Here is a 16,036-nt window from a genome sequence, read left to right as displayed (position 1 = left end):
ACTCGAAGAGGTGAACTGGACGAACTATTGCCAGTAGGCGGGCACCAGTTGAACGGGGCCCTGGACATTGGCCACCTGATAGGGCGGAGGAGCCATGACGTTGAAGCTGCAGGGATATCAAGGATAATAATAGATTTTAAAGGATTATAGATCCAATACCCACCGCATGGTGTCCGTATCCCGATAGTAACGCGGCCTGGGCGCCACGTAGTTGTTGGAGGTGAAGCTGCGCGGATTGGCCACCGGGAAGCGAATGGCGGGCTGCGCATTGGAGGACGCACGTCCTCCGATCCTTGCTCGAGCCCTGGGACGGGCCAATCCGGATCGTGCTGCGGCTGCTGCGGCTCCGGCGGCTGCTCCTCCGCCTCCAGCTGCAGCTGCTCCTGCTCCCGCTGCCGCTGCTCCTCCTCCTCCGAGATTGTTCAACGCAATGCCTCCGCCCAGGCCCAATCCTCCCAGCCCCAACGGGCCCAATCCGCCTGCCGCTGCTCCTGGCGCCGGCTGCTGCCACATGGCCGCCAGTTGGATGGGCACCAGGGCGGGCAGGGAAACGGTGACGGGAACGCCGGGCGGTGGACCAGCTGGAGCCTCTGGTGCCGGTGCCTCGGGCTCCGGCTCGTCCTCATCCTCCGGCGGCGGCGGCGGGGCTGGCGTGGTCTCCGGCTCGGGCTCGGGCTCCTCGGGCTCTGGTTCCGGCGCCGGGGTCGTGGGCTTCACGGCCACATCCTTCCAGGCGGCCAGCAGGGCCAGCAGCTCGTCCTTGGTCACATGCGGGCTGTGGGAGGGCGGCAGGTGGCTGAACTCGAAGCTGGGAGCGTTCCAGCCGCCGTGGCTGAGGCCACCGCTGCTCCAACCGGGCGGAGGACCCGGCCCGAAGAGCGATCTCTGCTGGCGCGGAATGGGACCGGAGATGGGACCGGGCAGGAACTGCTGGCCGCTGGCCCACTGGTCGAGGAACAGGACCACCAGGATCCCGATCAGGCTGCTCTGACATCTGGCCATTACTACTCTGTGCTGATTAAATGGTTAACTGGAGCGAACTGTGGGCGATTTGTGTCTGCGCGTTGAACCGATCGCGGGGCCTTATATACTCCTATCTCAACTCGTGAATTGGGTTAACAATTGCCTGGAACCGGACTAGATCGGCTGGACGAGAGCTGACCGGAAGCATCATGGAGCTAAGGAGCTGTAGCTGAAGAGATGAGGAGCTGCGGCGGCTAGGAGCAATCGGCATTGGCATTTGGCCAACTGGTTCAGTTCGAATCGAATCGCATTGCTATTCACGCATTTCGGTGTGCCTAGGAAGCGTGCACCATTTATGGATGGCAATTGCATCACATACTTACTAGATACTGGATTACCAAAGTAAATGAAAACGAAAATAAAAACGATGTGAAAAGTGGAAAGCGCGTGCAAAAAGCGGGCAGATGGAAACTGGTTCCTCCATGATGGACACCTCGACTCCTCGACTGTGTAGCACAGTGTATGGTTTAATGGCCATTATCTGTGCCAACTGCTGCTCAGCAATGTATTAGAGATAAGCCTAAAAAATATATAATATTCAAAGGATTTTATCCAAGCTGCGGCAACGCTTCGTATGAGTGATATTTAAAAATCTACCCGGCAACACTGCGTATTAGGGATATAATTTATAGGAATATTCGTATAGCATTGTATTTTGACCATTCTTATGAAACTTGTATCATTAATTATAATAAAAAGTCTAACCTTAAATTTTGTCCGTATAGTGTCCGTATATTAACTCACTTGTTGCTCTTTAGCCTGTCAAGCTAAACTATTAAAGAAATAAATACATAAAATATTCCTATAACATTATATCCTGACTATTCTAATTAAAACTAGAGGCCGAACAGTCCCAGGATTTTTTATCCTCGTGAAATTGGATGAGAACCAGTTCGTAGGTGGCCACAGTTCCCGCCATCTAAAAGATACAAAGATTGTTTGGAACTAAGATTATAGAACTACCATCTCACCGCCAGAAACAGCTTCCTGGTGACATTGAAGAACTTGAGGCCCGTGAGCGCCACCTGGTCGCAGGCCAGTTCTGCGGCAAAGCGGAAGACCTCCGGATGGTAGCCCTCGATCGGCACGAGGCTCAGCAGACGCAGTGGAATCCTGGCCTGATCGTTGATCGACGAGACGAAAAGCAGCACGGCCGTGGATCGACTGAGCAGGAACATCAGCGAGAAGTAGAAGTAGACGGCGTGGGCCGAGGAGGGCATCGTGCTGGATACGAGGATTATTATTCAACTTTGTCCGTATGGTGTCCGTATAGTGTCCATTAACTCACTTGATGCTCTTCAGCAGCTGCAGGCAGATAAAGTACAGATTGCTGCCGAAGGATATCAGCATAATCCCGGACACGGCGTCATCCACCTCCCGTATGAGCTCCACTATCGATCGGTAGAGAGTGCGCGACCAGGTCCAGTAGGCTTCCGGCATGGGCTAAAAGTACAGGATGATATATGGGTAGACTTTAAAGACAATTACCCACCTGTCGCACCTGCAACTCCAGGCTGCGGTTGAGCCTGGCCAGCATCTCGCTGAGCCCCATGCCCAGCACCATCAGGAATATGTCCATGTAGCTCCAGCCGAAGGTGAGCAGCAGGTTCTGGATCTTGCCCAGCCAGCCCAGCCAGTTGGAGTAGGGGAACACGGCGAACAGCTGGGCACTCGTCCCGTGCAGGTACGATTCCACGGGGTCCCTGCGCCGCGGACAGAAGTCGTAGTAGACCACCGAAATGATGCTCAGCAGGTGCTCCACTGCAGAGACATGGAGAGACACTTGGAGTTCCCGCGGGGAAAAGATAAGGCATACAAAACCCAACTCAGCGAAAGTGAGAGCAGCAGGAAGGCCACCAACTGGATGCGACGGGCAGGACGGGACCTTTGCAGGCAGCAGGAGTAGCCGGGCAGCCGCCGCTCCACCGCCGCCCAGTGGCGCATCAATCCCGGCCAGAGGCGGGCCAGCCGGAGGAACTGCCAGGAGGCGATCAGAATGCTCACGTGGAAAACTATGGGCTCTGCAGGATGGGATGACAAAACAAGAGAGAACGTTACTAAGCTTAAGGAAGTGCGAACTGCTTGCACTGCTTGCTTTCCATTATTTCCTTTTGCTTATAACTTCTTAATGAATGGTCCGATTCCAGATTTTCTTCTACCTTTCGTTAGATATTAAATGGCATTTTGGACTCACCCACACTGCGCACATCCAGGACACTGTGGGCCACCTTGCTGATGCTGAAGCCCAGATCCACCGAGGTGGAGCAGAGGTACACGACACTGTACCAAAAGCGCCAGCTTCGCCGGCTGAAGCTCAATCCCTGGTAGGAGGAAGCGCTGATTCCACTGACGGGCATAAGGCAGAAGCACTGGGCCACGACCAAAACAGGAGCCACTGCCTCATGGAAGGAGCCGTTGTGCAGGAAGTTCTGCCGCGTTCCCCGCACCTGGGTGTCTGCTTAAGGCGAAAAGGGAATTTTGTAAGGAATCTAACCCAATAGCAAGATACACACCTCGACACTGGTCCAATCCTCTTTTCAGATGCTTCAGCCAAATCCTTCCTTGGCTTCTAAGATGGTGAACAGCTCGATTGGACCGATTTCGGTGCGGAAATCGGCTTTTTAGTACTCGCACCATGTTTGATGTCCGATTCCCGACTGAAGAGTGAATGCAAAAATGCAGCAGGAAAAGGTCCACCTGATATGGTTAATGACCAGTGATGAGGAATGTGCAGTACCTAAATTTAGAATATATAAAAACACAACGAAAATATGATTATTACCATGCAGATAGTACCCTGGCCACCCCTTTTAACGAGTATTTAATAGGCTCGACCTTGAGGAAAAGCCGGCTAAAAGTCAATGGCGCTTAAACATGCAAATTGGTAGCACACACTGGGGCACTAATGGTGGAAAATGATAAATGATTGACCAATCAAAAAATATGTGCAACTGTAGCGCGGGGAAAATTGATTAAGTGTGATGAATAAATTGATTAAAGTGCATTTATGAAAACTAAATTAGTTAATAGCTTGAAAGATAAAAATATCAAAACGTATACGAATATATATTCTGTATTAATAAAAGTCAGGGTTTTACTCTAAATGCTAAATCTCTTTTAAATCTATTTTTTTCTTTCGAAAGTACTTTCCAAATTCCCGAAGACGGGCTTAGAATTTCAAACATCGATAGGCGCCTGCGCACCGCGCCGTCGGTAGAATCGATATCGATAGAACAGAAGGGCGATAGACGCGGTCATCGGTCGCTCGGGGTTCGGGGTTTCTGTTTACGAAGCCGCTCTTATATATTGTTTCTCATTCCTGCTCGATCGGTTAAGTCGGTTTCGCTGCGGCGCTGCGCTGTTGTTGTCACTACTATTGCTGTTAATTGCCAAAGAAAATACGACCTTTTCGCTGTGCGATCGGAGATCTCCATCTCTCTCGATAAGTCAAAGTCGGAATATAATATATGTGCACTTTTTTTTGCTGTGCTCCGCGGTTTGTGTCAACAAAATGCAATTCGAAAGCATTTAAGAAACGCGAAACGAAGAATATATAATAAGCGGAAAACAAGTTCGGGTGAGTTTTTGTTGTTCAATGTTCAAGACCAGAATACCAGAATCCGAAAAACGAATCCGAATCCGGCCAAGAGCGGCCTTACTTTTGTTTTTTGTTAACAATTTGAGTTGCGCGTTTTTGTTGTTGTTGCATTTGGTCCAAACGCACACACACAGCCACTCTGCAGATGTTTGGTTGTGTGTAAGTGTAATGGAACGATAATGGAACGGCTGTTTCCACAATATATTACATACTTACGCATTTGCCGTCTCCCTCGCTCACATCCCAAATCTCGAATTCCACCCTCTAACAAAAATCAGCAAAGAGGGGATGGAGAAGGGGAAGGGGAAATGGGGAGGAGGATGAGGAGGAGACGACAAAATGCAACTGATACACCGAGAAAAACGGATCGTATTATCGTATAGTAAAGGATCCTGATCCTGATTGCCTTTTAATGGAAAAGTCATAGGGGATTCCCCCCTTGTCGAAAATTCTTTTTCGGACGCATTGAATCATTTGTTTACCAAGCATTGGAATATCAAACTATACAAATCACTTGAAGACAAGCTTAAAGTATTTTATTTTCTCTGTATTTCAACATAGAGAGTCAAACTGCCCAAAGTCTCTTGTTCTTATTTACACAGATATTTTGATTCCGCCGCTTCCGATGTGTTTTCTCTTTCCCTTCCCACTTCCCCCGTCGAAACATCAGCTGCATGATTCATCCAAGTCCCCTGTCCGTCACCGCAACAGTTGGTAGCGACTCATTCGGCTCAAGTCTCTGAAAACAACGAAAAAAAAAACGATGAAAAACCCAGCTCCAAAACAATCCGATACATATGTGCACTATCTACATATGCATGGCGCATATAGTACACCCCTCCTATCGAAAACTTATTTGGGCATTATAATAATAATTAGTCAGCGAACTGCAACAGAGGCGGGAAATATTTCTTAGTACATTGACTCGATAAGAAAAGGAGACCAAAAAGAAGATTGAGCCATATAATTTCCATAAATTCTTAAGTCACTGGGGTTCCCATTTTAAACTTTACCAACTTATCTTTTCTGCAGGATATTACTATCAATTTAACATGACATAATGTCCGATAAGATTACTTCACATTGATTAATATCATGTGAAAAATAAAATCTAAGATTGGATATAAATATCAGAGATTATAATTATTCATCAGTTCCACATATGATAATAAACCTTCTTTGATGAACATTATTTGCATTCGCCTTCCCGCCCGCAAAATAAATATTTATTTATTGATTGATTATTTTTTAAGCTTCGTTCCACTGCTTGTCTTGGACTTTTGGTGGTGAAAGAGGGGTCCGAAGAATTTCGAGCGGTGGGAACCCAAGGCTGATAAGACTTGGATGTAAATATATACATATCCCTTATGTGCTTAGCTGTGTGTACATAATGTGTAAACTTGTGAGGGAAGCGCGCCGGAGGAGGGGGAAAAAATGCGGGATCTGCGTATCCCAAAGTGGGGTGGTGTTATCTCTGATATCTGTGCCATCATCATTGCCAACTGTTGAGGGGCACACTCGCGGGTAACTCAATAGGCCGGGAAATAAAATAATTTGTACTATCTTATATTATAGTATATATATATAATATATAATAAATTCAGTTGCGTGCTTATTCATATGGTTCAGTGCACCCACGAGATTAGTCAAATGAATATAACCTTTTGATCTACAATACCATGACTATAGTGTAGTCAATATGATTTATTGTACAAGTTGATAAATGAGTACTAGCTAAACGACCGCTGCTGTGTGGGCACGCATATATGGGAATGGAATTAAATGAAACGATGGTGCTCATTTTGGACGGGATGGTATGGGATGCATATTCAGATTTCCAGTCGCGGCCTGTTGCTCCCCCTATTCGAAAACGTAAGAACGAAAAACTGAGGAGACCCAAAGAACTGAAACAACATACAACATAGAGTTGAAAAACAAACACACATGTTGATCATGCATGAAAGCGAACCGCTCCCCCGCCCCCACCTATCATCCCCCATCCCACGCTTCCATTTCATATAGTATACCCCTTCTGGGGCCCTGAGGTTCTCGTTCCCAGAACCGTAGTACCATCACGCACCGGAAACATCGTTAAATGCGTAACAAGGCGCTTTTTAATTTAACCGATCCAAATAAAAAGCATTAAATAAATGGAATTGTGTGCATATGCAAAACAGTTAGGGTTGGACCCACGAAAAAAGCATGACAAACCTAATTGAAACTGTCATTGATTCAATACGATGATGATGATGGTGGGTTCTTTTCACTGGGAAACGGGTAACTGGTAACGGGAAACTGAAACCACTTAATTGCATTTCTGACGCAAGACTTTTTCTATCGCTTTCGCCTCTTATCAACCGGGAAAAGAAAGGAAAATGAAAATTTAATTGGTCGTAAAAAAGTGCATTAAAGTCGCTGATAGCTGATGGCTTCTTGCCGCCTGTTCGCAAAGATAACACAACATTACACATTCCCTAGGAAGGGGGCCTCTTCAGAGCGAGATTTCCAAACAGAATGGTTTCGAAACCCAGATCAAAAACTCTAGAAGATAGGGGATCTTTTTTTTGACAGCGTATCGAACCAATTATTTATTTCCAAATTTCAAATGGAATCGGAACGAGGGCAGCCAATCGGTTGGGTTATCGAAAGGGAGCCATAATCGCTTGAATTGCGTCCGTTTATCGCGCATTTGGAATCTCCATTATAGTAAAAAAACTACTTATTTTCCCAACAATATGGGTTTTTTCTTGGCCTAGTCATAGGAATATAACTCCGATCTGAATATCTCAGCATTGGTTACGACCAACTTTGCATTTTCCGGCAGTCACAAATTATTCAAGCTAGTTGTACGTGACTAAAAAATATCATTGAAGTTTAAGCGAAAAACGTATAATTATTAAAAAGAAAGCAGCGAAAACTGGTCAGCCGTCTGATGAAAATGAGTCACTAACTGATTAGTACAAAAGCCAGTTCTCATCTGTATGCAAACTTGCAACTTTTGTAAATAGTTAAGCAGGAACTTAAGACGACACCAGCAATTAAACAAACTGGGACTCTGGCTTTTAATTACAAATGACATCCGTCTTTCATGTTCCTGTCTGCGTTTGACATTGATCTCCTTTCGAGTCCTGATTCGATAATAAACAATCTTGCAGCCATCAATCACGCAGTCAGCAGCGATTTGATACATATAACACCATTTATTCAAAGCCGTTTGCCTTGCTCGAGTGATGAGGAAATTGGTGGAAAACTCGAACTTTTGATGAAAAATTTGTACAAATCTACCAAATGAATTCAAATCGCGTGCAAACCGGCTCGAACCGGCAAAAATCTTATAACAAAATCAGTTTGCATAAATCAAATGTCTCGGATGCGAGAAAAGTTGGTGGGAGTACGCAAGCGCAGACTTCCTCGCTAATCCCGCAGATCGGATCGGGTTTTCCTCAGCAATGATCTCCCGCCAGCCGAGCAAACTGGGCTATTGCATCCGCAAAGCGGCAATTAGTTAACTTTTTCGATTTTCCCGCTTGTAGTATTACGTGCCCATTCATTCACAGATTTTCAGGCGAGAGCAACTTGATTTGGCGGATAGTATTTCCTTTTCGAGCACAGCAAGAAAAGTTTACTAGGAACTATCTGGAATTTAGAACAAATGTTATTTTAAACAGAGTATTATTCTTTACTACATCTAGTAAAGTAAACCATTAATTTCTAATATAATATTTTGATTATTTCTTTTTTGATAAACATAATAATTGGTACACATCAGGGTAGTGAATTTCTCTATAAATACAGGCAAATATACTGATCAATAGGTATTAGACTAAAGATTTAACTATAAATACGGATAACTTTGGTCACAATGTAATATGTGTTTTCTTTGTTTCCCCCGCAGAATGGACAAGCACATAAATATGGGAATGGGATTCGCAATGGACATGGACATGAACATTACGACGACCACAGAAGCCCCCGGAGGTCCGATATACCCGCATTCGGCGACATTATTCGCGGCAATTAGTGCCTGTGTCTTTGTGATAATCGGCGTTCTTGGTGAGTAATTCGCATCCTGCTACGTGAAATCCGCTACTCCCTTGCTAACCTGTTTTGGACTGGCCAATCCCGCAGGCAACCTGATTACCCTGCTGGCGCTGCTCAAGAGTCCAACGATACGGGAACACGCCACCACCGCCTTCGTCATCTCGCTGAGCATCTCCGACCTGCTCTTCTGCTCCTTCAGTCTGCCCCTGACGGCGGTTCGCTACTTCAAGGAGGTGAGTCATTTGTGCCAAATGGTATTTGATATATCTTAACATTTACACACATTCCCTTGCAGAGCTGGACCTTTGGCGACACCCTGTGCACGATCTTCCCGGTGATCTTCTATGGCAACGTGGCCGTTTCACTCCTCAGCATGGTGGGCATCACGCTGAACAGGTAAGAATTCTCCCTGTCGCCAGCTAATCCTCCTAAACCGTCTTCCTAATCCTCTGCCAGATATATACTCATCGCTTGCCACAGCCGCTACTCGCAGATTTACAAGCCGAAGTTCATAACCCTGCAGCTGTTGTTCGTTTGGGTCGTGTCATTTCTTCTGCTGGTGAGTAAGAAAGAGAAATATGGATATTTGAGAGAATATCAGAGCAAGGTATTCACATAAATCATCATATACATATATAAAGACCTGTTTCGGATAAACCAATCTTGAGAATCTTCGGGAATCTTAAGATATTTTAACTTTAGATACCAAAAATTTCGAGAAACTCTGTGGTCTTCAGGAATCTTAAGATATTTTATCTTTAGGGACCAAAGATGTGTTATATTTATAAAGTAACATATTTACCATTGCAGCTACCGCCTCTTCTGGGCATCTGGGGCCAGATGGGCCTGGACGAGGCCACCTTCTCCTGCACAATTCTCAAGAAGGACGGACGATCGATCAAGAAGACCCTGTTCGTGATCGGCTTCCTGCTGCCCTGCCTGGTCATCATTGTCTCGTACACCTGCATCTACATCACGGTGCTGCACCAGAAGAAGAAGATCCGCAACCACGACAACTTCCAGATCGGTGCGAATGCGAGTGGTGCGGGGGGAAAGGGATCCTCCAGCGGCGCCGGCGGAACCTACATGACCACCACCTGCACGCGAAAGGCGCGCGAGGACAACCGACTGACCGTCATGATGGTCACCATCTTCCTGTGCTTCCTCGTCTGCTTCCTGCCCCTGATGCTGGCCAATGTGGTGGGCAGCGAGAGCAACACCAAGTACCCCTGGGTGCATATCATCGCCTCGGTGATGGCCTGGGCCTCCAGTGTCATCAATCCGATCATCTATGCGGCCAGCAATCGCAACTACAGGTGGGTTTGGTCCTTCGAACCCTTGTAAACAAGACTAATTCCGAATCTTCTGTTCCTTAGGGTGGCCTACTACAAGATCTTCGCGATGCTCAAGTTCTGGGGCGAACCGCTGTCGCCGATGCCGAGTAGAAACTATCACCAAAGCAAAAACTCGAAGGAGCTGTCGGGCGTCATCCGCAGCACGCCGCTCTTCCACGCTGTGCAGAAGAATAGTATTAACCAAATGTGCCAAACATATTCAGTATAATCAAGATTGCTGTCGAGTCTTTGTATTAGAGCTAGTAAGTAGTTCATATTGATTACCTACTGATTACTTTTTAGTCTATAAAATTATTAACGATGTACGGCAGTGCTTACATCAAAGACAATCGAATTAAATATATATGTATGTAGACCAATTGAGAAGGCGGAGTTTTCAGTTTTAACGTTTAATCAGGAATTAATAAGGAATCATACTAATTCTTCAATTATGTATCCTTCCGATTTTTGAAAAAATTGAATTCGAATTTCTGAAATATTAAAAAACATTGTATCCCAAGAGTAAAGGGTAGTATGTCCAAAACCCCCAAAGCTACAATTCTTGCCCCCTTCCCCAAGACCCCAAAAAGCTCTGCGAAAGCTCCCCACGCAAATCTCGAACAGCTGACTTTAGCAAAACATTGCTATTGCTATGGCATTCGGAGCCGTCTAGCTAGTCTGATTAGTCAGATACGAGATACGGAAGCCAGGCGAACCGAGGAGGGCGCGAGATGCGGACGCCGTGCGTAACCACAGTACAAACTAGAATTCCAATAAGTTAGTCTAACTTAAGATCCAAAAAGAATCTGTCAATTAAACGTAAGTACTAACTCACTACTCGCTGGACACCAACAACAATAACAACAACATCAACGAAGGCGGTGAATTAAAATTAAATTATAGTTTATGGTCGGCACGATCTGTCACGCTCTCGTTTACAAACGACGTAATCTGTTTGCGTAGTGACTGGCGGGAAGGAGAGGAGAGCAGAGAGCCAAACGTGCCGTTATTTTCCATTCATTTCAATGAGCGGAACAGCTCTCCCTCTCTATTACATAAAGTCCTTGCGAAAGTACTTCCTTCTCTCTCGCCGTTCCGCTCTCTTTCGCAGTGCGTGAGAGGAGTGCCAGGAGCGGATTCAGCGCAGGAGGGGGTTTCCCAGGAGCGGCTTCTTTGGGGGAAGAAGACAGAAAAGTAGTGTCTGCTTCAGATGAATTTCATTATAAATAATAAACCCCCAAATTCCTATACAGAACCGCTCCAGGAGCGAATTCAGCGCAGGAGGGGGCTTCCCAAGAGCGGCTTCTTTGGGGGAAGAAGACAGAAAAAAGTAGAATCTGCTTCGGATGAATAATTCATCATGAATTTCATCACTATTAATAAACCCCCCCATTAATATAACTTAGAACCCCATAACATAGAGAACCGCTCCTGGCCAGACTGCACTCCTCGCACCAACAGGTGCTCTGTTGTTGCTCCATCCCGTTCGCTCGCTCGGCTGAGGGTCAAGATCAGATCGGCGCAAGAAATTCTCTAATAATTCTGCATCCCGATTGCCATGTTCGAATTTAGAAAGTGCACTCATCGCACGAGTAGTTTCAGTGCAGCGTTCGAGACATCGAGACCCCAAAGACCCACGGAGCACAGCAAGTAGCCTCCATTCCGACCATGGCCAGCTCCTCCTCCTCCTCCTCTTCTTCTGACCTTCGAATAGCTAGTTGTTGTTGTTGTTGTTGGTTAGGGTTAGGCAATACAATAGTTTGAGATCCGATCCCTTCTCCACTTTGCCCAGCACTTGTGATGGTGCCACAGGCTGTGAAGCTGCTCCAGTCCTCCCTGGGCCACTGGCGCCACCTCGCCGGCGGCGTGAGGCTGCATCCCATGGCCAAGGGCGCGCTCACGTACGCGGTGATGTGGCCCGCGGGCAGCCTGATCCAGCAGGCGCTGGAGGGACGCAAGCTAAGTGAGTATCCATCCCACTTTCATCATATGCATCACCTATCCCAGCCTCCTGCCTCCATGACATCCATTCACAGGCGACTACGACTGGGCCAGGGCGCTCCGCTTCAGCCTGTTCGGAGCCCTGTACGTGGCGCCCACCCTGTACGGCTGGGTGCGGCTCACCAGCGCCATGTGGCCGCAGACCAACCTGCGCACGGGCATCGTCAAGGTAAGGCCTGCTCCGACTTTAGGCTCCCCCGCTCACCGCTCCCTTGCAGGCCATCACGGAGCAGCTGTCCTACGGACCCTTCGCCTGCGTCAGCTTCTTCATGGGCATGAGCCTGCTGGAGCAGAAGACTATCAGCCAGGCGGTGGACGAGACGAAGGAGAAGGCGCTGCCCACGTACAAGGTAGGGCTTCTCATTCAGCTCCTTCCTGCTCCCCACTCACAGCCATCATCTCATCACTAACACAACCAGGTCGGCGTTTGCATCTGGCCCTTCCTGCAGACCATCAACTTCTCGCTGGTGCCGGAGCACAACCGCGTGGTGTTCGTAAGCATTTGCAGCCTGATGTGGACCATCTTCCTGGCCTACATGAAGACGCGCCACGAGGAGCAGGCGGAGAACAGTACCTAGTTATCGTTAGGCCAATTGTTGAATTAGATAGCATCGTTAGTTTATTCGAAGCGGTATTTTAATGGGACTTAGGTGAGAGCAGGCGGGGAGCGTCCCACGATCAGCTGGCCCACCCAGAGCGAAGACGAGCTGCTGCTGCTGCTCCCCACCGTCTCCACGATCCAGTCCACGTAGGCGGAGACCTCGGTGAAGACGCCGGGAAAGGGCGGGCGAGCGCAGGGCTTGATGCTCCAGGAAACGATGCCCACCTGGGTGTCGGTGTTGGTGAGGATCAGCGGACCGCCGGAGTCGCCGCTGCACTGGCCCTTTCCGCCCTCGGGCAATCCCGCACAGATCTGGCTGGCGTGCAGCTGCGTCTGGTGGCGATCGCTGCACTCCTGGTCGCCGAACACCTGCAGCTGGACCTTCTGCAGCTGCTGCTGGACCACGCCGCCGGTCTGAAATGGAAATGGATTGATTACTATCCACGAGGGGATTAGCTATGCCATGTCCTTGCTTACCGCATTCAATCCCCAGCCTGCGAGGATGGCGGTGGCGTTGCCGGGCGTTTCCTGCCGCGGCTCCGGCAGGCGAACCGGCTGGACGAACTTGCTCAGTGCGACTGGCTGCGCCAGCTGCAGCAGGGCGATGTCGTGGATGAACTTGTCCTGCGGCTCGTAGCCCGGATGGACGAAGATGGTGGCCACGCGCGCGAGATTGCTGGCATTGCGCGCCAGGAGCTGGCTGCCGTACTGCAGGTCCAGCTGCTCGGGCCTCGGGCCCCGCACGCAGTGGGCGGCGGTCAGGACCCACAGCGGATTGAGCAGCGTGGCGCCGCACGAGTGGTGGCCGCTTTTGGCGCGACGCAGCGAGAGGATGAAGGGGAACTCCCCTGGGGCAGCGGTGGTGCCGTTCACAATCTTGCCAGCCTCGTCGGCGGAGGAGGAGGCGGCTCCTGTGATCAGCAGGAGGAGCGGCAGCAGCAGCGCGAGTCTTGCTTGAACCATGTCGGCCTGCTTTGTGTGCGGAGTAGCGTTTAGAGCAGGTTAATTTATGGGCCTCTGGGGAACCCGCATTCGTGGTTTTCAGGTGGAGCTGCGGAGCTGGCCATGCAGTTTCATTAGCCATGCTAATGAGATGCCAACCGCTTGCGATTGCGACTCCGCAGGGCCGAGATTGCGATGTGGCAGAACCTCAAGGTGCTGGTGGGCCGCTACCCGATAATGCGCGGCATGATATCGTACAGCCTGATCTGGCCCACGGGCAGCCTCATCCAGCAGACGGTGGAGGGCAGGCGGTGGGGTGAGTGTTCCAGAGTCTCCTTCTGATTCCCGCTGATCCTCCGATCCCCCAGGCACCTACGACTGGTGGCGCGTGCTCCGGTTCAGCATGTACGGCGGCCTGTTCGTGGCGCCCACGCTCTACGGCTGGGTGAAGATCTCCAGCGCCATGTGGCCGCAGACGTCGCTGCGCACGGGCGTCATCAAGGCGGCGGTGGAGACGGTGTCCTACACGCCGGGCGCCATGACCTGCTTCTACTTCATCATGAGCCTGCTGGAGGGCAGGATGGTGGAGGAGGCGGTGGCCGAGGTGGGCAAGAAGTTCCTGCCGACCTACAAGGTGAGTTTTGGAGTGAGAGTTCCAACAGTTTTGAGCTTATTTACGGAACCACAGGTGGCTCTGTCCGTCTGGCCACTGGTGGCCACCATCAACTTCACTTTGATACCCGAGCGCAACCGAGTGCCCTTCATCAGCGCCTGCAGCCTGTGCTGGACCTGCTTCCTGGCCTACATGAAGCACCTGGAGCACCACGAGGTGGACACGGCTATTTAGTGAACGTATTACTTAAAATTATACTAGTTTAAATAAAAGTTAACTTTAAAGAACATCTGGCAACGCTGCGCCGGCTAGAGGTGTGGAATTATCGATTGCTCAGTATCGATAGATAGCTGCTATCGAGCCCCACCTAGTTGTTTTTGCTTTTTTTTGGGTGTGTGCGGGTGCATTTGTTTACGCTGCCAATCCCCAGAAAAGATACTCCTCCGATCCCCCAGAGAATCAGAACGAGCTGAGCTACAGGATGCGCGAACTCAACAAGCAGCAGTCGCAGGACACCACGGACGCGGGCGTCGAGAAGGGCGACTATCCGAGGGCCACCAGTAAGTGACGCACTCGAGCATGCGGGATGCCCTGGAAATCGAAAGCTAATCCTAATCCCAATACCCCTTTCCAGATGGCGTGGTCTTCGGCGCCATCGTCACCTTCGCCAGCTTCTTCGTGCTGATGATGTCCTTCTGCTCGCCGTACTGGATCGAGTCCTACGAGGAGACGCGGGCCAGCTTCAAGAACATGGGCCTCTGGCAGTACTGCTTCAAGGACTTTGTGTACCCCAAGTACCAGTTCCCCAAGCAGTTCAACGGCTGCCACAACATCTTCTCGCACGTGAGCTTAAGCCGCGCCCTTTTTTCTCATCAGATTCCTCTATTTAGTTACCTTTTCCCCCTATTTTAGGACTACTATGTGATCCGGGAGTACCTGCTGCCCGGCTGGCTGATGGCCGTGCAGGGCTTCGTGACCATGTCCTTCATCATCGTCTTCCTCGTGCTGGCCCTGCTCTCGCTGACCATCATCCGGCTGCCGCTGAAGCCCGTGCTGCAGTACGAGTGGCTGCTCGTGCGGCTCTCCTTCTTGGGCACCGGCGTCTCCTGTGCGTATTGCTGATTATCCCAGCCTTAATGTAATCCTAAAACCTGTATATTTAAATTTCCTCCAGCCCTCTTCATGTTCCTGGCCGTCTGCATCTTCGGGGGCTGCGCCTACCGCCGCGACTGGATGATGTACCCCAAGTTCAACGTGCTCGGCTGGTCCTACGCCCTCGCCGTGGTCACCTTCATGCTCCTCGGCCTGGCCGCCCTCATCCTGCAGCGCGAGGCCCGGCAGGCCTACGAGGCCCGCGGCGAGCAGAAGAACCTGGTCATGCAGATGGAGATGCAGGAGCCGGGCTACCAGCCGCCGCGCCACCACCACAGCCAGTCGCGCAGCCTGCAGGGTTACATATGAATGCATTCCACTTCCTAGGCCTAAGTTTCCACAAGCAATCTCGTATCTGCGCAACCGACGCCGTCCAAATTGACCTTAGCTGGCCTTAACCATCGAATATCTACGTATTTATACACGAACTCGTCTCCGTCTCCATTTTTTAATTGTATTTACTAGCACATGTAGTTTAAACTAAGACCAGAACTATTTTCTGTTTACATTTCCAATCACTTTAGCCCAGGCTCAAAGCTAGACGATGCCCTTTTATAAGCCTTTTTTTTTTTTTTTTAAAATGACTTAAAGAGTTTATTATGTTGATCAGCCAATTTAATGGCTATAAGCTTTTATAAGCCAACTGGTGTAAAGACATATCAAATTAAACGTATTACTTGTACTTCCGAAAGTTGAGATATGTATCATTTTCCCTCCCAGCAGCTTGTTCC

General features: G+C 49.2%; 7 protein-coding genes across 8 annotated transcripts; 4 read left to right on the top strand and 3 right to left on the bottom strand.

Moving 5' to 3' along the window:
* Positions 1-24: 24 nt before the first annotated feature.
* Positions 25-1,002, bottom strand: LOC108063808 (translation initiation factor IF-2). Its single transcript, XM_017151019.2, has 2 exons — positions 164-1,002; positions 25-106 (listed from the first exon to the last, which is right to left on the bottom strand). Exons 1-2 carry the CDS (start codon positions 1,000-1,002, stop codon positions 25-27), a joined length of 921 nt encoding a protein of 306 aa, XP_017006508.2.
* Positions 1,003-1,456: 454 nt separating this feature from the next.
* Positions 1,457-3,660, bottom strand: Gr5a (Gustatory receptor 5a). Its single transcript, XM_070218504.1, has 7 exons — positions 3,537-3,660; positions 3,218-3,478; positions 2,850-3,044; positions 2,516-2,784; positions 2,312-2,466; positions 1,995-2,247; positions 1,457-1,543 (listed from the first exon to the last, which is right to left on the bottom strand). The coding sequence occupies exons 1-7, from the start codon at positions 3,658-3,660 to the stop codon at positions 1,532-1,534; spliced, it is 1,269 nt and encodes a 422-aa protein (XP_070074605.1). The 3' UTR covers positions 1,457-1,531.
* A 670-nt stretch (positions 3,661-4,330) lies between these two features.
* On the top strand, positions 4,331-10,376 carry Tre1 (Trapped in endoderm 1). The gene is made up of 7 exons (XM_017151144.3): positions 4,331-4,600; positions 8,517-8,674; positions 8,750-8,895; positions 8,958-9,058; positions 9,119-9,221; positions 9,473-9,978; positions 10,039-10,376. The coding sequence occupies exons 2-7, from the start codon at positions 8,518-8,520 to the stop codon at positions 10,223-10,225; spliced, it is 1,200 nt and encodes a 399-aa protein (XP_017006633.2). The 5' UTR covers positions 4,331-4,600; position 8,517; the 3' UTR covers positions 10,226-10,376.
* A 279-nt stretch (positions 10,377-10,655) lies between these two features.
* Positions 10,656-12,619, top strand: LOC108063879 (mpv17-like protein). Its single transcript, XM_017151149.3, has 5 exons — positions 10,656-10,815; positions 11,789-11,959; positions 12,033-12,166; positions 12,216-12,347; positions 12,417-12,619. The coding sequence occupies exons 2-5, from the start codon at positions 11,797-11,799 to the stop codon at positions 12,573-12,575; spliced, it is 588 nt and encodes a 195-aa protein (XP_017006638.2). The 5' UTR covers positions 10,656-10,815; positions 11,789-11,796; the 3' UTR covers positions 12,576-12,619.
* A 24-nt stretch (positions 12,620-12,643) lies between these two features.
* Positions 12,644-13,561, bottom strand: LOC108063877 (trypsin-1). The gene is made up of 2 exons (XM_017151148.2): positions 13,076-13,561; positions 12,644-13,012 (listed from the first exon to the last, which is right to left on the bottom strand). The coding sequence occupies exons 1-2, from the start codon at positions 13,559-13,561 to the stop codon at positions 12,644-12,646; spliced, it is 855 nt and encodes a 284-aa protein (XP_017006637.2).
* Positions 13,562-13,729: 168 nt separating this feature from the next.
* LOC108063876 (uncharacterized) lies at positions 13,730-14,440 on the top strand. 2 transcript variants are annotated; one of them, XM_017151147.3, is made up of 3 exons: positions 13,730-13,856; positions 13,909-14,174; positions 14,229-14,440. In XM_017151147.3, the coding sequence occupies exons 1-3, from the start codon at positions 13,736-13,738 to the stop codon at positions 14,385-14,387; spliced, it is 546 nt and encodes a 181-aa protein (XP_017006636.2). In that variant the 5' UTR covers positions 13,730-13,735; the 3' UTR covers positions 14,388-14,440. The 2 variants fall into 2 exon arrangements, with proteins under 2 accessions (XP_017006636.2, XP_017006635.2); XM_017151146.3 differs by having other exon boundaries at positions 13,909-14,440.
* Positions 14,441-14,525: 85 nt separating this feature from the next.
* On the top strand, positions 14,526-15,813 carry pck (Claudin superfamily protein pickel). Its single transcript, XM_017151145.3, has 4 exons — positions 14,526-14,713; positions 14,788-14,996; positions 15,066-15,261; positions 15,328-15,813. Exons 1-4 carry the CDS (start codon positions 14,635-14,637, stop codon positions 15,612-15,614), a joined length of 771 nt encoding a protein of 256 aa, XP_017006634.1. The 5' UTR covers positions 14,526-14,634; the 3' UTR covers positions 15,615-15,813.
* The last annotated feature ends 223 nt before the right edge of the window (positions 15,814-16,036 follow it).

The sequence above is a fragment of the Drosophila takahashii genome, chromosome X, assembly GCF_030179915.1.
Source record: "Drosophila takahashii strain IR98-3 E-12201 chromosome X, DtakHiC1v2, whole genome shotgun sequence".
Lineage (NCBI taxonomy): Eukaryota > Metazoa > Arthropoda > Insecta > Diptera > Drosophilidae > Drosophila > Drosophila takahashii.
The sequence above is the reverse complement of the archived record's forward strand: the minus strand, read 5'-3'. Positions and strand labels throughout refer to the sequence as shown.